The 23,586-nt window shown below is 51.5% G+C and overlaps 1 protein-coding gene and 1 non-coding gene across 8 annotated transcripts in view; one reads left to right on the top strand and one right to left on the bottom strand.

Annotated features, from left to right (window-relative positions):
• CFAP65 (cilia and flagella associated protein 65) overlaps nt 1-23,586 on the bottom strand; it is a 52,137-nt gene that overhangs the window by 4,283 nt on the left and 24,268 nt on the right. For 5 of the 7 annotated variants that reach the window (XM_073304873.2, XM_073304875.2, XM_073304876.2 and 2 more), the window contains 17 exons: nt 23,121-23,345; nt 22,423-22,581; nt 21,768-21,933; nt 20,953-21,081; nt 20,196-20,421; nt 19,195-19,323; nt 18,471-18,647; nt 17,749-17,815; nt 11,228-11,338; nt 10,169-10,360; nt 9,088-9,246; nt 5,688-5,831; nt 5,113-5,229; nt 4,397-4,534; nt 3,805-3,870; nt 2,052-2,266; nt 287-433 (listed from right to left, as the gene is read on the bottom strand). In XM_073304873.2, the coding sequence (XP_073160974.2) occupies nt 287-433; nt 2,052-2,266; nt 3,805-3,870; nt 4,397-4,534; nt 5,113-5,229; nt 5,688-5,831; nt 9,088-9,246; nt 10,169-10,360; nt 11,228-11,338; nt 17,749-17,815; nt 18,471-18,647; nt 19,195-19,323; nt 20,196-20,421; nt 20,953-21,081; nt 21,768-21,933; nt 22,423-22,581; nt 23,121-23,345 (2,567 nt within the window). Of the gene's footprint in view, nt 1-286; nt 434-2,051; nt 2,267-3,804; nt 3,871-4,396; nt 4,543-5,112; nt 5,230-5,687; nt 5,832-9,087; nt 9,247-10,168; nt 10,361-11,227; nt 11,339-17,748; nt 17,816-18,470; nt 18,648-19,194; nt 19,324-20,195; nt 20,422-20,952; nt 21,082-21,767; nt 21,934-22,422; nt 22,582-23,120; nt 23,346-23,586 lie in introns of those variants that run through there. The other 2 variants (XM_073304874.2, XM_073304879.2) reach the window with 2 other exon arrangements.
• Nucleotides 12,077-12,192, top strand: LOC140896004 (U5 spliceosomal RNA). The gene has a single exon (XR_012154418.1). It is a non-coding gene; the product is annotated as a U5 spliceosomal RNA (small nuclear RNA).

Below are 23,586 nucleotides of genomic sequence, written 5' to 3'. Positions count from 1 at the left end.
ATCGGGAGGTCCACCAAGGAACAGCTGATTGCCCAGCTGGAGGAGAGGGATCGCTTGGATGACCCGATCCCTGTCCCTGAGGGAAGCCGCCCGGCAGACGCAGCGTGGGCCCTGGGGCCTGACCGGGCTGGGAGGGGTCAGACTGCTGCTGAGTCACATCGTCACAGAAGGCCAGTAGAACGGAGCGGAGAATCGGGCCCATCTGCAGCAGTCCCCGTCCCAGCCCCCCCCCAGCCCCCATTACAGCGGGGAGACACTGACTCCGAAAGGAAAGGGGAGCCTGTACCTGATCACAGCAGCCAGCAGGTCAGTCACCACCTGCATCTCCTGTTCGGAAGAGCCAGCCAGCGCCAGAAGAACAGGGTCTGTCCTGACGCCTCCCTCGTCCTTCCGCCTGCCCACAGCCTTGTCTCCCACCATCTCCTTGAGATGCCTTCAAAATAAGAAAAAGCAGAGGGGGCCTCAGAGACAAAGTACAGTGCCTGGAACTTGGGAGGGGGCCTGAGGGAAACCAGGACATGATCAGGTAATTAGAGTTGGTAGCATCAAGCACATCACTAGGGGCTGGAGCGGGGCACCTGGCTCACCCAACCTTGCACCGAGTAAGTTTTGGTGCAGAGAGAATCGTTTTTACCACAGCTCTGAGGATACATAACAACAGGGCTTTGGAAAGACGTGGGACCCTGCAGCATCCATCGGAGGGATAATGCTGTAGACTAGAGGGCTTGCAGTGCTGGCAAACAGCTGGAAGCAAAGGGGAACAAGGGAGGGCACAGAAGTGTCAGTGTGGAGCAGAGAGGCACCTCTGGGTGAGAGAATGGACTGAAAGAGCGCCCCCCTGTGCCACACACAGGCACTGCTGAGACAAGCAGCAACCACCTCCGTTGACACATGCAATGACCAGATCAGCTAGTTCCACAGGGATTTACGGATGCCAATAAATTGCAGCCAGTCTGAAACCTGGCTCTCAGCACCTGGCTGAGGGACCTGTGCTCCCTGCCTACGATTCCAAGCAGCAGCCTTGTGCACCAGCCGACATGCATTACCTGGGCCAACAGAAGACTCAGGGAAGGTGTGAGCAGGGAGGCTGCCAGCAGGAGAGCGGACATGTGCTGGCAGCTCACTCGGGAGAGCTATGATTGAAGCCCTCAATCACCATCCCCCAAAGGGCCCGAATTGCCCCTCCAGAGGAACAGCTCCTGATTCACATCAGGACCAGTGAGAGGGGACCCAGGCCCCAAGTGTCTGCCAGGAGCCTTCCCGGTCTGTTCCCAACTCCCCAGGCAAGCGTCAGTGCATGCGGGGCTCACAGTGCATGTACGTCGATGGCAGAGAGTCGTGAGCTCAGCCCTTGCTCAGCTCCAACCCGAGGCACTTGGCGTTGAGGGATTTAATGCTGCTGACAATGAGCAGAGCACCTTGAGCCCCACCAGCATCAGAGCCCTGCAAGCACAGATCAGACGATAGTTTTTCCTAGGCGAGGCAGGGAATCAGCTGGTGGTTTCTGAGCTAGGGCTGGAGGCAGCAGAGGGGAAGACAAGGTGCCACTTGGTGGTTCTCAAACTTTTGTCCTAGTGACCCTTTTAACACAGCAAGCCTCTGAGTGCGATCCCGCCATATAAATTAAAAACACAGATTTTTAAATATTTAACACCATTATAAATGCTGGAGAGAAGCAGGGTTTGAGGTGGAGGATGACAGCTTGCAACCCCCATGTAATAACCTCACGATCCCCTGAGGGGTCACAACCCCCAGTTTGAGAACCGCTGAGGTAAAGGGACACAGTGGCATTACAGATCCCTGGGTTCACTTCCCAAGAGCCAGGTGTCAAGCCAGATCTCAACTCAGGTTTCTGGATTCAGCCACCCTAAATTCCTCCTGCAGCTCACGGAGAAACATCCTTGTCCCGATGCAATTGCTGTGCACTGTGAAACAGCTGCCATGTTTCTAGTCCAAGGGTTGAGTCGACGTACACGGGCATGCGTCGCAGCAGGAAGAGCTCTGGGTCAGGTGGAGATGTAATTCCAAACAAGAGGCCTGTCTTTTCTTACCGGCAAAGGAAGTATTTGGGGAGCTCGGAGCAGAAGTTACTCAGGAAGTCGTCCATGGAATGGGACCTGGCTGTCACTCCGAGGTGTAGCAGATGGGACTTGGGAGGCTCTGGTTTGGCCCACAGTCTACTGGCTTCTTTGTCCATCAGGTGCCTCCTCTGACTGTGGCTGACAGGTGGATTGGGCGCAGGGAGGTTTTTAATGGGGGGCAGAGTCTGTTGGGGAAGAAGTAAAATTAGCCTTTTACTGAGCTTACTGCTGGCACTAACTTCTCCTTCAGCACTGAGCCCTGGTGCAGGAAATGACCAGAACTGGGTGTGGATACCTGATCTCACATCACCATCCACACAGTGACCAGAGAAGGAGGAAGCGTCAAAACACGGAGGCCAAAAGGAATGAAATGGAGACTGACCCCTCTACCCAGCCTTGCAACAGGTTAGCAGCAGGGCCAACTTCCTCTTTACACTGCCTAAGACCCAGGGCCTCAGCTCCTTTCATGGCATTATTAGCCTGGGTGATTGGCGCCCAGGTCTGAGTGCCTGGGTTAGTCCAGCCCAGGGGTGAGCAGCCGCACTGCAAAGCCCTGCCCAAGTCACTGCGCACCCCCATGTGTGCGGCCTGGACCTCTGGAGGCAGACCCCAGAGTTCTCTGTGCTGCATTAAGCTGAGTCCCTCTGATTCTTTCCCAGTGAACTGGGGGACAACTTGTCTGTCCAGCTGGATACAGGTGGAATTGTGGGAAGGCACTGGAAGACTGTCGGCACTCGAGTGATTTAGCCTGCATCTTCACTCCAGAGTGGACTGCTACCAGCCCACGTGAAAGCCTATACTCTCAGTCATGCCAGCTAGACTCAGTTCCCAGCATCATCAGTCTCAGGTGAGAGGGTTTTGTGTACAGATGGGAAAGGGTTGGGGCAACACCCAGGGAAGAGTTTGTGTTAACTCTGCAGTGAAGTCAGATCCACAGGTGAAAGGGCAATTCAGTCTCTATGGTCACGCCCTGGCTTCTCCACTGACAAGGGAGAATTAGTAACATTTCTGTCAAGGACGCCCAAGTAAGCAGAGATCTCCCTACACATTTCACACAGGGAAGGTGGGTCATTGCCAGCAGGTTCCAATCAGCCTGCAGCTTCCACCTAAACTGCTCATCCCTTCTCAGTCATCTCCCTTCCCCAGCCAACCGCCCTTCCATTCCAGTCTGATGTATGGTGAATGCCCCCAGCTCCCCAGCCCCACCCTCAGCCCAGGAAACTCCCCAGGCTGGCTCTGGCAGGTCGAGAGACTCACCATGCTAGATGCACAGAGCCATCTTCAGTCTCAGTCTGTCCTACAGTCCCTGCTCTTGGAACTCCCTGGGTCCTGAGACCCTCTCTAAGGTCACACCCTTCATCTCACAGCCCTTTAGTACAGCCCCCCACAGAGCCACCCCAAGACACTGCCGATGAACCGCATGACAGGCAGAACCCTCTGTCCACAGTACCAAAACTTTCACTCCGCAGCATCTTATCTCCAGCCATCAATGTATGTTTGCTTCTAATTTAACCCACCTCTTCTGTAAAGCTAGCAGCCAACAGTCACAGCCAAACAGCCTAATTCTTCTATGTACGAACATCTCCTCCCAGCGTGGCAGTCTAGCCTTTCAAGCAAGCGTTTTACTGGCTCTGTGCACCCTGTCAAGCCAGCCTCCTTGCCCCACATTCCCCAGGATCTCACTGCTGGGCTCGGTCTACTTCCGGGGATGGAGCCATCTTACCTTGCACTGTCTGGTCACAGCGGGCGACTTAGTGAGTTTTTCTTCTGCAGAGGAGTCTGATGAGCTCTAAACAGAGGAAAGGAAATGAGAACCAGGTTCTGTTTTACCCACTCCCAACCGCAACAGAGCAATCTCACTTCCCAGTTAGTCAGTTTCCAGAGCCTCCAGTTCTGCTCTTCACCAGGCTCTGATCAGATATTCCCTTCCAAATGTCAGATGATCTTTAGTAAATTCAGAGTTTGCTGGATGAGGATCATTTTGATTTCCTTACAAAGCTACCACACATGCCAGCCCTTCTCAAGTGTTACACATACAGCGGAAGGGACTGAGGTATTCTTGTGGGTAAAACAAAAGACAAGGAGCCAAGATCATCTTGGGTTTTAGTAGCCATGGAGCAACTGACCACAGGAAGCTTGGGAAAGTCACATGACCCCCTTGCCTGTCATCGGCCCAGAGGGGTTTATTTTTAGAGAAGGCTCCTCACTGAAACCCAGATGCTCCTCTGCAGCTGAGAAGCTGGAAAAACAAATTACACACAAAGAAGCATCTTGTGCCCTTGGGGCGCTGAGAATTCCCAGGAACTGTTCCTTACTCTGGCATGCTGCTTTAGATTGCTCTCGGCCCCCAGGTCCTGCTCGGTGATGGTGAATTCCACAGTTTGCCGTTCCTTCTCAGCCTCCCATTCCTGGAGCACCTTCTCGTACTTAGCCAGTGGCTGTTGCATGACAACCTAGGAAACTATCCCGAGATTAGAAGGAACAAGGCCAGCAGGAAGGCGTAGAGAGCTGCCCATGCCACATTCTTCCTGCAACAGCATAAGGCCATGGACAGTGTATGATTCATGCTCTCTGGCTCATAATACATGATCGTCAATAGTCATGCGAACCAGCATTCAAACCCGCGGTCCTTTTCCCTTGCCGTGCCTTCCAGGACCTTGGAGGATATGCCCTGAGTCCTGCAGAGAGGTTGACCGATCTCATATCAAGAGAACTCAAGAGAGTATTAGCAGCATGGGTGTGTCACACATTCTGCTCCTAGCAGTACAAGAAGCAAGCGCCCCAATTCAGTGACTGCCCCAGCTCAGTACATTACTCATTACACAAGCATTTCTCACAGTTAACCTTAGTGTGACGAGCCACAGCCACACCTCCATCACGAGTGGGGATCGAACCCCAAATGCCTCCAGCCCATGAGCTAAAGAAGAACTCTGTTGTCAGCAGTAGGCTGTTAGTTGCTGGGGGCAGCCCTAGAGGGAGACATGACAGCATCACTGAGCCGATGAAAGAGGCAGGTACCCCCACGTCTCACCTCACACACCAGATCCGCGTTGTAGAAGCATGGGTTCCCAGATGTTTGCAGCGTGATGATGCAGTGGGTTCCGTCCCCGGGCTGCACGACCCCCATCTCTGGTACGATCTGTAGTGTCTAAGACACAGTGTGGACTCATTACAGTGACCTCTGTCCGGTATGTCTCTCCTCACTGGCTGGGTAACACAGGCCTCGGGAATTCTCCCAGGCTGCCCTCCACATGAAATCACTAGACCTGGGAGGGATCCCGGAGCTACCACAGGTTTCACTGGTGTGGAAGGGTTATGGGGACCCAGGCTGCCGAACAGGAGGCGTGATGCACTACTGCTGATTCTGCGCAGCTAGAATCCACTCAAGTCCAGTCTCCAGACCTCCCATTCCCTGTCTTCCTCTGAGCTCTGCTGCTTTGCCCAAATCCCCAGTCAGCTCCTTCAGGTTTCTAAGTACCCTTCTTCCCCCATGTGCTAATGTACATGCCACCTCCATCAGACTGCCCGCTCTCCCCTTGTTCTGATGCAATCAGAGAGCAGGGCCCTTTCACGGCCCAGCGTGGCAGAGCTGAAAGCAGAACTTACCTCACTGGCGCTAGAAGTGCCGACGTGCCAGGCAAAGATGACTGCCTCGCTCTCAGAGGCATTGTTGAGAAAGACGAGCCGGCTGGACTTGCTGTAGACTGGGATGTTTCCAAGGCAAATCCTGTGCTGGGATAAGAAGGCTGTCTGGAAAAGAGAAACCAGGCAGGAACTTCAGCCAGAGAAGATGGGTGCACGTTCCAGAGAGATGAGCACAGCTCTACCCTGTATCTGTCTGATGTCCAGCAATCGATGGGTCACGTTTGGCTAGCACCAGATACACTAGTCATTTATATAATGCTGGACATACTGTTCCAACAAGACAATTACTGCCTGGTTCTAGGGCCATTCCTGTCCTCCAAGGTGGGGTTCACAAACCGGGGCACTGCCCTGCCCAGGTTACAAAAGCTGTCTCTTTTCGGCAAGGTGGCAACCCTTTCCAGCAGCAGGAGGTTCCAGGCCGTGCAGTGTAACGACATGGAGGATGTCATGCTGCAGCTGGGTTAGGCAAGAGACATCCCTGGAGCACAAGAGCTGCAGCTAAGCCAGAGTCTCCAATCAGAGCAGCTGCTCTTTTGGCAAGTTCTGAAGACCCCCCACTCAGTAATAGCGGGCAAACCCTGGGGTCCTGACTTGGACAAAATCCCCACTGACCGGACTGCGAGTTCCAGGTAAGTACTCCATAACTCAGCCTGGTGCAAGGTGCTGCAAACACTAATTAATTACACTGAAGAGTTAGAGAAGTTTAACAAGCTTCGGATTACAAATTTCAGAACCCCCTAGGGACACTGATATGCATGGCATTCTAGAGCACGTTGTAAATTGTCCTGTTGGCTTTCCACAAGAGTGCGATCTTCCTTACAAAAAAAAAAAAAAAAAAAAAGGAGTACTTGTGGCACCTTAGAGACTAACAACTTTATTAGAGCATAAGCTTTCATGAGCTACAGCTCACTTCATCGGATGCATTCAGTGGAAAATACAGTGGGGAGATTTTATATACACAGAGAACATGAAACAATGGGTGTTACCACACACACTGTAACGAGAGTGATCAGGAAAGGTGAGCTATTACCAGCGGAAGTGCGGGGGGATGGAACCTTTTGTAGTGATAATCAAGGTGGGCCATTTCCAGCACTTTACAAGAACAGTAGGAGGGGAAATAAACAAGGGGCAATAGTTTTACTTTGTGTAATGACACATCCACTCCCAGTCTCTATTCAAGCCTAAGTTAATTGTATCCAGTTTGCAAATTAATTCCAATTCAGCAGTCTCTCGTTGGAGTCTGTTTTTGAAGTTTTTTTGTTGAAGATCTCTATCAAGCATTCTTACAAGTACAATACCCACCTGCGGAAGTGAAGAAATAGACTGACAGAGCCAGAAGAGTACCCAGAAGTTACCTACGATAGGACAGGCCCAACAAAGAAAATAACAGAATGCCACTAGCCGTCACCTTCAGCCCCCAACTAAAATCTCTCCAGTGCATCATCAAGGATCTACAACCTATCCTGAAGGACGACCCATCACTCTCAGAGATCTTGGGAGACAGGCCAGTCTTTGCTTACAGACAGCCCCCCAACCTGAAGCAAATACTTCCAGCAACCACACACCACACAACAGAACCACTAACCCAGGAACCTATCCTTGCAACAAAGCCCGTTGACAACTGTGTCCACATATCTATTCAGGGGACACCATCCCAGGGCCTAATCACATCAGCCACACTATCAGAGGCTCGTTCACCTGCACATCCACCAATGTGATATATGCCATCATGTGCCAGCAATGCCCCTCTGCCATGTACACTGGCCAAACCAAACAGTCTCTACGTAAAAGAATAAATGGACACAGATCAGATGTCAAGAATTATAATATTCAAAAACCAGTCGGAGAACACTTCAATCTCTTTGGTCACTCGATTACAGACCTAAAAGTGGCAATTCTTCAACAAAAAAACTTCAAAAACAGACTCCAATGAGAGACTGCTGAATTGGAATTAATTTGCAAACTGGATACAATTAACGTAGGCTTGAATAGAGACTGTGAGCGGATGTGTCATTACACAAAGTAAAACTATTGCCCCTTGTTTATTTCCCCTCTTACTGTTCTTGTAAAGTGCTGGAAATGGCCCATCTTGATTGGTTTCAGAGTAGCAGCCGTGTTAGTCTGTATTCGCAAAAAGAAAAGGAGGACTTGTGGCACCTTAGAGACTAACCAATTTATTTGAGCATAAGCTTTCATGAGCTACAGCTCACTTCATCGGATGCATTCCTTTCCATCTTGATTATCACTACAAAAGGTTCCTCCCCCGCCCCCCACTCTCCTGCTAGTAATATCTCACCTTTCTTGGTCAGTCTTGTTACAGTCTGTATGGTAACACCCATTGTTTCATGTTCTCTGTGTCTATAAAATCTCCCCACTATATTTTCCACTGTATGCATCCGATGAAGTTAGCTGTAGCTCACGAAAGCTTATGCTCAAATAAATCTGCTAGTCTCTAAGGTGCCACAAGTCCTCCTTTTCTTTTTACGGATACAGACTAACACGGCGGCTACTCTGAAACCTGTCATCTTCCTTACAGGAAGTCTGCTCAGCTCTTACTAAGACCTTGTCTACATTACAGGTTATATCAGTCTAACTTTCACACCCCTGTGTGATGTAAATAATCCACCCCCTGAGCAATGTGACCTAAATGCCAGTGTAGACAGAGCTCTCTCAGCAAAAGAGCTTCTCCTGCTGACAGAGCTGTTGCCTCTTGCCGAAGCAGCATTAATAAGCCAACCGGAGAGCTCTCTCCCGCCAGCTTAGAGCATCTCCACCGTAAGTGATCACATTGAATCCTCTGAACTTGTGTTACACCACTGGATCCGGGCTCTGGCAGGCCAGCTCTCAGCTGGGCCAGGCAGCCCGCAACCAAGTCTCACGACACTTTTCACTGTGAACAAGTTGTTAGTTGCCTGTTTAATTAGCAACCCTGCTGTCTGTGTCTGGATCAAGTGATGCCTAGTGTACTGCTGTTAGCACATGGATGTGCGAGCCTGGCCCAGGAACGAAAGGAGCATAGCTTTCTTTTAATGAATAAATGACCACGGAAAAGCTGCCGTACTCACTAAAGGTTACCGTTAGCTAGCTTTAATCTTTAATAATGCGATGGTCACATGACAACACCCCAACAACCATCTTGATTCTGGTTCCAGTGGAGATGGAATTGCGAGTAAATCGTCTTTCGGGACAACAGCTACCATGGGCAGGAATCTGGCTTTTCCAATATCAGGCCAAGGCGCTCCCCATGCAATCAGAGCCTCTAGAAAAGAGGCCACCCACCAATTTCAGACCTTTTCATGCACTTCTGGAATGACTGCCCTTGCCATGCTGTGGCTATGGTAACATCACACCTGGTGCTTACCTGCCCGGGCACTGTTAGTTTTGAAGAACCTGGAGTCACTGAAGGAGACAAGACTTGGTCGAACTGGGCAGTCTGTCCCATAATATTTGGATCGTAGCCTATTCCCTGGAAGGTGATCAGAGCCGAATCTCCCTCCAAGATGTGGATGGGAACATCCACCTGCCACAGAAAGGGCAACCGGGATAAATTCAGGGCTGCATTTTGAGGGACCCCCTTACAAAGCAATGTCTATGCTAATGAAGCTGGACTACAGCCTCCTCGTTTGGAATAAGTGACCTGTGCAGTGGGATTCTTAGAGACACTGACTAGCCAAGTCCCCCCGAGACCCACTAAGTGCAGGGACACTAGCTGCCTGCTGGGTATGTGGGTTACGTAACAGCACTGTACAACAGACACCTCTTTGGAGTAACTACCTTTGAAAGACTTCCCAGTCTGATCCTATAGCCAGTTTTGGATGTGTTGCAACTTCAAGAGCCTGATTCTCCTTTGCACCAAGGCCCCTTTAAACCACGCAGACCCAAAGTCTCTAGTATTTAGGCTCTCTCTGTTCTCATCCTGATTCCTCGCCCCCCAGTTTCATGGTGGCATTACAGGGGGCCAGTGATACTAGATCCCTGCAAGCACAAGGTGCAGAGAAAGCTAAGATTCTGGCGAGGTAGAGCAGAGACCCCTGGCCAGGGGCACAAGGAGGAGGACAAGACCCCAGCTGTGGGGCACACCACCCATTGTTGAATGGCTCCTGCCAGGGGATGGCCCCGCACTCCCAGCAGCGAGTGCGTGAGCAGGGTCATGGCAACAGGGCTGCAGAGGGCAGCTGAGGAGTATCAGACCCAGGAGTGACACCGGGCCCCTGCAGGCGCTAAGTCCAGCAGGGGCTGTGCTTGCCCACTGTAACCAACAGACTTTTTTTTGACAGTGTCAGCGTGCCAGGTGAAATCAATGTTTCGCGAGGACAAATGATTTAAATCCTACCAAGCCAATTTCTGATGTGAACAGAGAGGGCTGCAGGATCTTGGCCTCTTCAGCCGCCCCAGGGAAAGCACTTTACACAATCACTCGTTTATACTGAGGAGCATCTTACCGAGTATGTTCTGGCTTCCAGTGGTGAGAAGACCCACTCAATGTGGCTTGTCATGCCGGGAGGGATCTCCCCCCTGGGATTCAAACAGACAAACACGGGGTGCTGGAAATTCTCCTCCTGGATTTTCATCACAGAGTCCAGCTGAACCTCATAAGCCACAGCCATGGAGCCCCCGTTGTACAGCTCATAGATCTGCAGGTAACAGAAGTTCACTGTACCACGCTGCAGTTAAACTAGTTAGCAACAGCCCTCAGGCCTGAGATGAGGATTAATGAAGTTCATAAGTCAGGGCATTTAATAGAACAGAGGTTCAGACGGAGGAGACCCCATAACGCCAGAATTTATAACAAAGGGTCTGGTAGGTGACCATACAAAGCCAACATCTATCACCACATCTACATACACTCTTTCTGCTACAGCTCCTCCCACACACTGCCCACCGAACGCAGTTTTACTCAGGTCCAGTGGCAGCAGGCTGCAGGAATCAACAATATATGCTAGCATCTTATGGGACAATCAGTCCAGTCAGATCTTTGGAGATGGGAACCAGAGTTCAGAGATGGTGACCTCCCGCCCGCCTCCCCAGTGCAGAACAGGCCCTACCGCCCATCTCCAGGGCTTGGGCTAGTTCCAGTCTCAAACCACCATGTGATGGGGCCTCACTACTTCCCTTGACAGGTTTCAGAGTAACAGCCGTGTTAGTCTGTATTCGCAAAAAGAAAAGGAGGACTTGTGGCACCTTAGAGACTAACCAATTTATTAGAGCATAAGCTTTCGTGAGCTACAGCTCACTTCCTCAGATGCATATCGTGGAAACTGCAAGCCTGCTGCAGTTTCCACGATATGCATCTGAGGAAGTGAGCTGTAGCTCACGAAAGCTTATGCTCTAATAAATTGGTTAGTCTCTAAGGTGCCACAAGTCCTCCTTTTCTTTTTACTTCCCTTGAGAGGCTATTCCACAGCCTAACAAGTGCCGTTGCTTCCTTCCCTCCCCAGCACAGGCCGGCATTCTAGCTATTTTGCTCTGCCTGCTGGTAGCTAAGAGTCATGGCCGCTCACCTGTTTGGGCGGGCTGGAGCTGCCGATGGCGATGGGGGTGAACAGATGCTTAGTGGAGGTAAAATGAACGTACCGCTGCTCCCGTTCCACCGTCACGCCAATGAAATTCAACTACAGTGCAGGCCAGGGAAAAGAACCAGTAATTCTCTCCAGGAAGAAAGCATCATGCTATCACAGTTACAGAACTAAATCAGTAATAACAGGAGAGGCAGATAGGAGCTAAGAGGCATAAGCAAGGAAGGTAAATATTACTGACCTGTACAGTCTTCCTCTCGGAAGGTTTGAATTGCACCAATCCCCACCCCCGCCCCATAGGTGCACACTCCCAGCCCGACAGCTGTGAGACAGAGCTTTGGCGCTTTATCCCCTATACCAGGAGATGGTACCAGCCTTATCAGGGAAGAGCTGTAAGTGATTCCCTTCCTCCAATTCTCAGTCACAGGCCCTCACGCTTGGACAGTGACCCATTCCAGGGAGCTCTCTAACGCGGGGGAGCCTAGAAGCTGCCACAGGAACTAACAAGCATAAATGTGAAGTGGCAAACCAGTGGAGTTATCAACAGTGTCCCCTCTGCAATGCAGCAGAAAGGAACCTCAGAGGCTGGATGTCCTCCCCTCACCAACTCTATGAAGCCCCTGAGAAGGCAGACCTCGAGCCACACGGGGCAGGGAACTGCAGGCTATAATTTCCCGTTGGAGTGCATCGGAGAAACCCAGAGCTGTTTGATCTAGAGCGTGACTGCAGCGTTGAGGTGGAGACTGCCGAGGAAGCCCCAGATACAGCTGTTGGACAGGGAGTAGGCAGGGTTCACAAGAAGCTTGGAGGCCTCAAAACTCCACAGCGAAATGGTGGAGCCGGTTTCTCTTCCAATCGTATAAATCTTTCGCCTTTTACTAAAGATTTCCGTGGACAGGAACATTTATGAGTTTCTACCCAATTTTTTTGTGAAACTTTTTTAAGAGCCCAGGTGGGAGAGCTACTAAAGCAAGGGGGAGACAGGAGCTGCGATGACCCACAGAATTCCTGGGTTCTCAGAAACCCACGGGAGATGCTGATGTAGTTCTGTAGTTAAACAAGAGCCGAGTAGACAAGAGGCTGGTGGTGCCTCTAAAGTACCTCCTCACCCTGATCAGGAAGTTGAGCCTGACACAAGAAGAGAATAGGCACTAACGGATTCCCAAGGCACGATATCAGTATTTATCATCTCAGAGCACCGTACAAATACTTAGCGCCCCAAGGATCAGGGCTCCATTGTGCCAGGCTCTGCACAAATACAAGGGAAGACAGTTCCTGCTCCAGACAATTCACAATCGAGACAGACAAGCAAGAGTGCCTGGGCATGCGATAGTCCCCAAACCCGGCACTCCGATGAGAGTGGAAGATTCCATTTCCTGAGTTTGACTCAGGGAGCCAGGCCTGCTGGCTTTATCCAGCGGGCCCTGCTTTCACAGGACTCTGATCCCCAAGGTGAAACACCTGTTCCCCTGGACACAGGGGATGTTACCTACAGGCGGTTGTCTCCATACAACTGACAATCAAAGTAGCAGGATGGAACTTAGAGAAAGAGATCAAAAGGCTCAGGCTTGCTGAGATCAATACTTTCAATCCTGGCTGAGACCAATACTGATGGACTCTGTTAGCACTGGAAGTCTGCCCGTGATGATCACTGTCTGTCTAAGCATGCAGAGCCCAGAGACGGACACCCACGCAGGGAGCAGGGTTGCTCAGAGAATGCCAGCTCCAGGTAACTATATGCAATGACCAGTTAATAAGCTTTTGAAAGCTTGAAGCATTTAGGGGTCCATCCCGTGGATTCCACATGCCAGTGGGGATCCCCCAAAGATCTTGCCCTTCAGTGGAAGTGATCAAGCCCCTGCTCTAATCTGCGCTCTGGGAACCAGGCTCTATGGCTCAGACTCTCTCAGCATCTACAGCCTGCAGTCGGCTTCCTTTCAAAGCCGCTGATGGCAGCAAATTCTGTCCAGCCCACTTTCCTACTCCACCGCTGTGCTCTGACAGTGAAGTCAGAGCTGCAGTGCCTTGGATAATGGAGACTGGCCAAGCAAAGGGTTTCCCATGCCAAAAGCTACCACCTCTCTGGAAGAGTGGGGCATGAAGGTTCCCAGAGCTGGGAATTTGCTCCTGCAAAAAGTTTCCTGCAGGAAATCAATGTGGTTTCCTTCAACACCCCCACAAACCTAGAGTCACCTCAAAGCCAGAACAAGTCACTTTCGACCATTAGCCTGCACCCCAGTGGGAGGGGAGGGAGTGAAGGCCCCATAAGAGACCAGGCTCCAGATGGAAAAGGTCACTTATGAAGAAAGGCAGTGCCAGGGGAGGGAGAGAGAGGTGGGAACAGATCCATCATCTTGATCCTTTCTGGGCTGGCTTGCTAATGATCAGCACCAAGCTGTGCTTAGGGCTCAAAGATGGACAAAGAAAATCCATGCCTTGGGTTGGCCCACATGCCCCTAACATAGAATCATAGAATAACAGGGTTGGAAGGGACCTCAGGAGGTCATCTAGTCCAACCCCCTGCTCAAAAGCAGGACCAATCCCCAACATCATCATACAGACCCCGGCCTGCAGGCAGTCTGCTCTCCAGTCTGGAAGCACACAGACGGCAACGACCCTCACCCCAGAGCTGCTTACTGATGCCATCTGAGATATCCCGGGTCCAGTTCTTGGGACAAACACTAAAGCAGCTGTTTCCCTTGAGGCTACGATGGATTCTCCAAATGGCTCCAAGCCTCAATGAATTCCCAGGCATGTCTCTGTTCCCCTTCTTTCCTATGAGTGCAGGCAAGGAGCAATCTTCTGCACCATTCCTGCTCCTCTTGAGGGGAAGGAGCCATATTAGCAGGAGTGTGGTAAGCAATACACAAGAAGTAATTGTTCCGCTCTACTCCATGCTGATTAGGCCTCAGCTGGAGTATTGTGTTCAGTTCTGGGTGCCACATTCAGGATAGATGGGAAAAATTGGAGAAAGTCCAGAGAAGAGCAACAAAAATGATTAACGGTCTAAAAAACATGACCTATGAGGGAAGATTGAAAAAATTGGGTTTGTTTAGTCTGGAGAAGACTGAGAGGGGACGTGAGAACAGTTTCAAGTACATAACAGGCTATTACAAGGAGCAGGGTCAAAAATTGTTCTCCTTAACCTCTGAACAGGGGTCAGCAACGTGTCCATGGTAAAAATTTTGAGGTCTGTGGTAATTTTGAAAGAAACGTTGAATGACTGATTGACATAACCCCCCCACAGTGTCTGTCACTAAATACGGTAATTTGTCAAGTGTCCATTGCGCAACATGGTGGTGCATAGGACAAGCAGCAATGGGCTTCAATTGCAGCAAGGGAGGTTTAGGTCGGACATTAGGAAAAACATCCTGTCAGGGTGGTGAAGCACGGGAATAAATTGCCCAGGGAGGATGTGGAATCTCCATCACTGGAGATTGTTAAGAGCAGGTTAGACACACCCCTGTCAGGGACGGTCTAGAGATAATACTTAGTCCTGCCATGAGTGCAGGGGACTGGACTAGATGACCTCTCAAGGTCCCTTCCAGTCCTACGATTCTATGGTTCTATATCATGCTTCAGCTCCTGTCTAGCATCCTCCATGTGCCATGGGCGGGGGGGGGGGGCATGCAGAAGGGTTTCCTCAATACCTCTCCCTTTTCTCTCTCTTCCCTTCTCTCTCTCCCCACAATATATCAGTGCAGGAGAGGGAAAGTGTGGGGGACGGGCAGCTCCTTTCTGATGCAGCATATCAGCACCCTTGACACACGGGTGCACCGTAGCCTGTGAGTGCACGGGAGGGTGGTGTTCCCTTCAGTGCACAGATGCTGCATCTGCCCCTCCACTGGTCCAGGACTCCCTGAGCACGGGGGCCAGAGCAGCTCTCTGTGTAGTGGCTGCGGCCGCTCCTACAGCACTGAGCTCTCTCCAAGACTCCTTCAGCATCGTTCCATTCTCACTCTCCTCTGCACCTCGGTCTGGGGCAGGGTGGTGGCCACTGGTCTTAAGCCACTAGAGTCTCTACCGGGCAAGTCAGGGCCATGTGCCCCACTGTCCTCTGGAGCTCTAGGCCTAATCCCTTCCTGGCTGGCTGGCAGAAAGCTGTCGGCCCCTCTCTGGAGTGTGCCAAGCCGGCATCACACAGGGAGCCCATCCAAGGGCTTCAGGGGCAGGTACAGTTAAGCCACTGTTTGAACAACTTGTTCAACGGGCTGGATTTCCAGCTGACGACAGCCCTGAAAGAAAGGAACGGAAAATAAAACACAATGTGAACACAAAGCTCTCCGAGGAAACTTCAGAGACAGACAGGAAGGCTCACGGAGGTCTGAGCCGTGCCCAGAAGAGCACAAGGTGACTTTGGCTCTAACTGAGAAAGAGAAATTAGTTCCAATCCCAAGGAAACCCTCAGGGAAAAAGGCAAAACAGGAGCAGCTCTTAGCTGTTTTAGTGATCTGCAAGGCAGGGAGAACAAGTGGCAGCTCCTCACTCACGGTTGCGGAGAAAAGAACTGACAGATGAAGGCACGTGGGCTGCTGTCCCCACCTTTGTACAGGCAGGACAAAATGCACCACCTGCCGGCACTGAAGGAATAGCTGCCTTCACACCTCAGAAGCTGTGGGAGATCCTGACGATCACACGCTGGAGCTCAGAGGGATTTGAAGTGAGACGGTGTTGATGAGGAGGAGTGATGAAGGGAGGGTAAATATACCAGAGAGAGGGCATGAACTGCAGAGGTGAAGACTCTTGCACCAATTGTGTGGAGCGGCAGAGAACCAGCCAGTGTGAGACTAGGAAAGGGAGTCTGGAAGCAAGTAGAGAAGCAAGGTCCATGAGATACTGCAGGGTGGGCAAGTGTGTGGAAGATTGAAAAACCAGGAAGGCTGTTCTGAGCTGGCTCCTGAAATGAGTGTGGAGCCAGTGGAGCCGTGGAAGGATGGGGCTCCTCTGCACCGGCTGTACCATGTAACAATCCTCAGGGCAGAATCCCAGACCCCCTCCAAGGAGAACGCCAGTGGGGTTCAGGTGGCAGGACGCTGGCACCCATGCAGGAATTTTGCCATGGAGCTGACATTTGTAGCCCACTCTACAGGGTTCAACTGATAAAGGATAGGAACTTAATTAATGCCAGTCAACGTGGCTTATGGAAAATTGGTCTTGTTCAACAAAGCACATTTTAAATGTATTGAGAACTGACTAACTCACAGATCTCCAAAAATAGCCATCGGGGGGAACCCTTGTCGAATAGGGCATTTCTATGGGGTCCAACAGGGAGCAGTTCTAGGCTTGATGCTATTCAACATTTTCATCCACGATCGGGATGTAAATATAAAATTGCTGCTGATAAAATTTGCAGATGACACAAATGTTGGCGGAATGGTAGTAATGAGGGAGGGCTGTCCTACAGAGCGAGCTGGATCACTTGATGAGCTGAGCTCATTCAAACAAACTGCATTTCATTACAGCCAACTGCAAGGTCACACATCCAGGAACAAGGACTTCAGGCCACACCTACAGAATGGGGGACTGGAAAGCAGGGACGCTGAAAAGGGTTTAGGGGTCAGAGTGGGTAAGCAGCTGAACGTGAGCTCCCAGTGCAATGACATGGCAAAGAGGGTCCATATTTTAAAGAGGACGTTGAAAAACTGGAGATGGTGCAGAAAAGAGCCACAAAAATTATTCAAGGGCTGGAAGAACACCCTAGAGTGAGACTCAAAGAGCTCAAAAAGAACAGGAGTATTTGTGGCACCTTAGAGACTAACAAATTTATTTGAGCATAAGCGTTCGTGAGCTACTTATATGCTCAGATAAATGTGTGAGTCTCTGAGGTGCCCCAAGTCCTCCTGTTCTTTTTGTGGATACAGACTGACAGGGCCACCGCCACACTGGCACCTGCCAAAGAGCTCAGTCTGTCTCGTTTCTCAAAAGGAAGGCCGAGGGGAGAAAACGCTAGGTAGTAGAAGGCATGTAATCTCAGTAGTCAGGGAAAGGCAGAATAAGAGCCAAGGGCTGGAAGCTGAAGCCAGACAAAGTCCAATTCCAATAAAGCACAATTTTTTAACAGAAGGTGATTAACCAGTGGAACCAACTCCCACGGGAAGGGCTGGATTCTCCTTCTCTTGATGTCATCAGCTCTAGACTGGAGCCTTTCTGGAAGCTGTTCTAATCAAATGAGTTCTTGGGCTCAATCCTGGTGTAACTGGGCGAATGTCAATGGCCTGTGCCATGCAGGTGGACAGACTAGACGATTTAGTGTTCCCTAATCTATGAAAGGTGCCATGGGACTACAAACTGATTGAATCTGGGTTTCATGCCTCATCTGCAAGAAGGCACCTCCATCACAACGCCCCCTAGCCCCAGGCTAAGGTACTGGTTCGGTACTGACCCCACGGGAAGGCCACCATTTAGTGAATGCTTCGCAGCTCCTGTGTAAAGTGCCTCCGTGTGAATTCAGCTCCTGGAACTCACTGGCCTGCTAGCTGCGCGACAAGCAACGCCTGCTATCTTACCAGAATCTCTCGGCCATGGGAGACCTTCAGCAGGACCGGGAGCCGATCAGTGCCGACGAAATCATGTCTAGCAGGGCAAGAAAAACCACCAGGGTCAGCGAGAGAGAGAGAGAGAGGAAAACATTAAAAATCTAACCCTGTGCCTGGAGTGACAGAATCGAGGGTCACACAGTGAATGCGAGACAATTCATCTCCCTGCTAAAGAGAGTCACCGTAGAATAAGGGCCATTGACGCAGGGAGGGGCACAACTGTATTTGATATAGACACGCACCAATGTACAGGCCGAGCCCTGGAGCTCCTGGAGTCCAGAAGAGTTAGGGGCAATCAGGGTTAGACCCCAAGGGAATGCAAAGCTGGTTCATTTTTCTATACAGCGCCGCTGTCACTGACTCAGCCAGTCCCTGGGCCACCCTGATTTTTTGAAAAACTACTAATCGATAAAACCACACAAACCGGCTCTGGGAAGCAGCTCCCCAGCCACCTTTCCAGTCCCCACTCTGTCCAGCTAGCACAGTTTTAAAAGATATTAACGTGATTGCTGTAAAGACCACACTGGGGTCAGAAAAAAGGGGACAAAGTCAGAGGGACTTCTCTGGGGGCCTGCTGGGGACGCACCGTGTGATGGGAATGTTTCCAGCATTGAGGTACAGGAGGATCCTGGCAGGTACGCACTGACTCCTGTGGAAGGGAAGGCCCAGGAGAGGGGGGCATGAACTGTCACCTGTGAGAGAGCTGCACTGTTTGCTCCTGTCCTGGGAAGAGTCTTCCTGACTTTGGGGAAACACTGAAGAGCTGGTTGTCCTGAACTCTCATCTGGTGCAGCTCACTGGGGTTGAATTCTGTGTTTTCTGCCCAGTGCTCCACATCAATCTTCTGGTCAGACGGGAACAGAAAGGCCCTATGGACTCAGCAAAGCCAGTCAGCCAGAGCAGGAATGAGAATGGGCATCATTCCCCTTGTTCTGATGGTAAATATGCCAAGGTCTGGGATCATGAAGATATCAGCTTTAGCACAAGGCATGGAAGTGCTGGAAACTCCTCACCACTGCCATCCTGCCAGTCCCCCCCAGGCTTGGTCTGCAGAACCCTCTGGAACCCAATCCTGGGTTCCCCACACAGATAGAGCCATGAGTCTCAGGCCTGACCTGCAGGACACAAGATGGAGCCATGAAAACTGGGACAGTCCCGCACAGTTTGTGATGGGCAGCGACCCTTGCTTTTCCTCTGTAGAAGGGCCCCAGGTGGGTGATGGGACGGAGTTCAGCCCAGCCGGGTATTCAGAACCCTCCCGCTGAAGTCCCCTGTCAAATCTCCTCCAGCTCACCCCCTCAGAACACAGAGCCCCTTAGATGCCAAGTGCACTCAGTGCCCTGGGAGCAGCTCCGTGTCCTGGGGCAGCAGCTCTGATTCCAGAGGAAGGCACTGGGTTTAACGAGAGCTACGTACCATTCCACCGGCACCACCCCATTGTTCTCCAGCATGAGGATCACCACAGACGGCTCGGCTTCGATTGGAGCAGCCCCAAAGTTGAAATCCAGCAGGACGGGAGTGTGCACGGGAGGGACTGGGCAGATGCTGTGCAGGGCAGAGAAAGAGGAGATGAAATCAAGCCAAGAGGAAGGAAAGCTCCCTGGAGGTGCTGCTGGAGCTGGACATAACACAACTGCTGGGAGGCTCCTCCCTTGGGTAACAGCAGAAGCTCGTGACCTTCACTCCTCTCGAGGGCTCCACACTCCAGGAACATCAGCTGCCCAGAGGAGGCACCCAGATGCTTAAACACTTTCCCCTCCTCCTGAGAGCTGCCTCTGTCTAAGGTGGCTCTTCCCTTCACACCCATAAACTGCCACATGGGGAATCTCAACACCCAGAGGGGGCTGAGCGCGCTGGGTAGGCACAGCACACTTAGTGCCTAGAGCGGGCACAACACAGGTCACAGCAAGGAACCCCCCTGGCTGACCCAGGAGCGCTACTGCCCTCCTGAAAAGAGAGATGACTCCACACAGCACAGCCAGAATGGCAGCTCAGCCAGACGCTGGGCCCTGGAGAGGAGATGGGGGCCTGAGGGAGAGCAGTGCCCACCCAGGCTCACTGCATCACCTCTGGATGGCTGCACGCAGGGGAGCGGGGTGGGACTCATTCCCATTCTCCATGCCCTGCTACTATCCAGCAGGGCAATGCTGAGTCCATGGAGATGGGCCCAAGAAGAGAGGGAGAAAGGCGAGGTGAAATTCCAAGGTTTACAGCCTCCCCGCAGAGGGGAAAGGACAAGACAGGGCACACAGGCAGCGGGCCAGGGAGAGGTGAGGAGCTGCCTGCTTTGGGGCTGAGAAGGAGTCAGCAAAGATTTCTAGGTAACACCGAGCTGCAAATCAAACCCTCTGGCCATGCTTTCCCTGCCTGGATTGTACTGCAGGTTACAGACTCCTCTGGGCCAGGTCTCAAGTCACCTGTGCCTTGTGGGAACCCTGTAGGTGAGCTCTGCGGAGGTGGGGTCTCGCTCCAAGTACTGGTTCAGAGTTTCCAGTGCAAAGAGCCTCCAGAGGTGCAGCTTGCTGATGCCGCGGGCACTTCCTGCTGCACACACATCCGTGACGCAGACAGAGGGGTAGACGCCCGTCGCTACTACACAGCAGAGGGCCTGCTGCTCCCCTACCGTGTTTGCAGGATCCAGAGCTTGTGGGAGGAGAGACAAGAACTAGTCAGTGCAATGTTGAGGGAAGCTGCCCAGGCTGGGCTAGAAGTAGGGTCTGGATCCCCAACAGAGAGCCAGACCCCTGCCTGGCATGCCCGGGCACAAGTTTCAGAAGCAACCAACACATGACCATGTCTGTTATAAGACATATAAAGGGAAGCTGCCTGGGTGGGACATCGGCATGTGGAGGAGAGGGGACAATGTGGGGCCTGGGTGGACTGGGAACCATCTCTACCTCAGCACCCCAGGGCTCAGCTGTGTCAAACACCATCTCTGCAGACAGCATAGGGGCAAGGGAGAAAGCAAAACATCCCCTGTGAGTCCAGCCAAGCTGTTCAGCACAGAGACTCCCGCCGGCAGGAGTAATCCACTGGGAATGGAGGGAGGGACGCAGCTGGGAGCTGACATCTTCACAGATTCAGACACAGTTTATGTCTGGCGTAGAAAGGGCCCCCTGGCTGGATGGGATGGAATGGCCCTTTTGGTTCTTCCCGGCAAGCCAGGGCTCTCACCTTTAGGCATGGAAATGGTGTAACTGATTGACCAGGTGTAATGCAGTTGACGGGCTGGGCTGACGGTTACTTGAACAATGGCCTTTGACCTTGCAGGAATCATTCCCTTGTAATGATCCAGCTCTAAAGCTACATGAGAAAGGAAAGGGAGTCAGTACCGGGAGGGCACTGACCTCTTGGTCTCAGTATAATTCTCTCTCTATGTATATATCACACTATATCTGTATATACCGTGTTCAGAATGTACATATTTGTTCTGCACACACCTAGTGTGCCATTTTCAGTCCAGACCAAACACGGACACACACGAGTCCTCATGGAGGACTGTCCAGGACAAGCTCCAAGTGTCAATCTGGAGATTGTTTTGCTTCTAGCCCTGTTTAAAAAGGTGTGCACTGATATTATTTTTAAAAGAAAGGTTTTTCTCCCCAAATCCAAAAACTTCTGAATTGATTTTGCTCAAAATTTTACCCTTTGAGCTGAAACTTTGAGCAGGACCCCAGCATGGAAATTTTCAGCTGAAGTGAGCAATACTGGTGGAACTGGTGAATGATGAGAACAGGAAGCTTTTGTTTTAGTAGACATTTGTTACACCTTTAACAATAGTGGCAGAGGTTTGTACAAGGTACCCAGTATAGAATGAGAGACAGACAGACAGACACACCTGCACCTTCTCAAACAGACCAGCTGTCACAGAAAGAATAGGTGTTTCTCGAGCTGGCAAGAGCAATTCATCCATTTTAGAATGCCTTTGTCTGCAATAAAAATGAGGCCCAATGCCCCCCACTCTACCTCCCCAAACATTCTTTCAATACCTAGCGGATCGCTGAGAACTTCCTCAGGGTCACACGGTCCTGTGATCATCTGCTCCACGTGGAGGATGTAGTTCAGAGAACAGGTCCCATTATTCAACAATACAAGGTCACAGGACTGCAGGCCGCCAACCAGAATGTTCCCTAGGTCCAGCTGCTCCTCTTGAGCCTAGAGCCCAAAGGCGGCACACAAGAATCAGGGTGGTATTGTTACATCACTGCCGACTGCTCAGGGGGCAGGACAAGGCTGCTATTTGGCTAGGCCAATATACACAGTGTAACGCAGCGATGTGCAAAGTTTGACTCCAGGACCCAATATGTACCAAGGAGATTATAAAGCATTGCCTGCTGGGACTTGTAGTCTTAATATGGACCTTTGCCCAACACATAGAGCAGGGGAGCTGCATAGGCACCTGATAACAAAAGGAAGGATGGGTGATGGATTCCTGCTGAATGCAAGGCCAACCCAGAAGCACAGCAGAGCGGGAGTAACATTCTTTCCTCTACCACCACCTCCCTCTCTCTGGAAAGAAGCCGCCACTGGGCTCCAAGTACCCTCCTCTAGTACATTACTAGGAGGCTGGAGATTCTGCTTAGCCAATTAATCCCCCGGGGAGATACTCCTTCTCTTCCCCCTCTCCCACATGCTGGTACTTACCCCAATGGTGCCCAGTGCCCCCTCGCCAATAACCCGCAGGGTGTAGCGGGTGCTCTCAGGAGACTCAGGGGCTGAACTCCCTTGGGGTCTCCACACTGACACCCAGCTTCGCAGGAGATACTTGGTCTCCTTGCCAGGAGTAAAGGTCCATGCCTGAGCCTAGAATCACAGGAGGGAGAGGGCATTCACTGGTGTACCCAGCCTCTCTGCTGCCCGGGCCAAGGAGTCAATTCCAAACACATTATGGAGCAGCTGACAATCCTGAGTGTATAAGACAGACAGCACCTTCCTCCCTCACTGCTGTCTTGGTCACACTCCAGCTTACCACCTGCCAGCTTCCATTCAGCTTTGGCCTGATCCTGATTGTGTCTCTGCCCATTACCTGACCCCTGTTTTGGGGGTTCTTACTGGGAACACACGCCCAGACATTCACAGCCAGGCCTTCTCAGAGGCTCCAGTTCTCGCTGCCCTCCACAATATATTTGCTCCTAGTGTCTGGAAGGAAACAAGCATGTGGTGAACCAAATCTACTTCAAGATCAAGCTGGAGGAAGCTGGCTAGGTCCTCTACCCAAAACCCGTACTGGCACCCTCCGCCCTTGGCCTATGGGGCTGTGAACTACTGCCATGTGTTTTTGCTCTCAGCTCTCTACAGCTGTATGGTGGGTGGCGAAAGAAAATGACTTCAGCAGAACTCACCAAGGCTTCGCTGGGCTGGATGACCCCTGTGGCGGGCTTGACGGACAGGACCTTGCTGTCAGACTCCTGGATCTTCCACTTGAAGTGCATTGGCAACCTTGTGCAGTTCTTTATGGTGTAAGTGCGTGTGGTTGAGGTTCCCACACAGGTAGGCTTGAAGTACAGATTCCCATCTCCTTCTAAGAGCAACAGAAGGGACTCGCCATTGCTCCGGAGCAGGATCTCCTATGGGACTCAGGGAAAGGGAATATACAGTAGCAGAAAATCTTAGCTGAGCTCTGAAAGAATCAGGCAGATTTGCATCTCCTTCCAAAAGGCACCTGGGATCACAACACGGCTGAGCTCAGAGGGGGAAGGACTCCGGGCCTGCCTGTTGGGCTGTCACGGACAGTTCTGGAGAGCAGGCACAAGGCAAGCAGGACAACAAGGGGCACCAGGCCCTGGAAGGCACCTGCTGTGCCAATAA

The sequence above is a fragment of the Lepidochelys kempii genome, chromosome 11 (genome assembly GCF_965140285.1).
Source record: "Lepidochelys kempii isolate rLepKem1 chromosome 11, rLepKem1.hap1, whole genome shotgun sequence".
Classification (NCBI taxonomy): domain Eukaryota; kingdom Metazoa; phylum Chordata; order Testudines; family Cheloniidae; genus Lepidochelys; species Lepidochelys kempii.
This window is presented reverse-complemented; position numbering and strand designations above follow the sequence as displayed.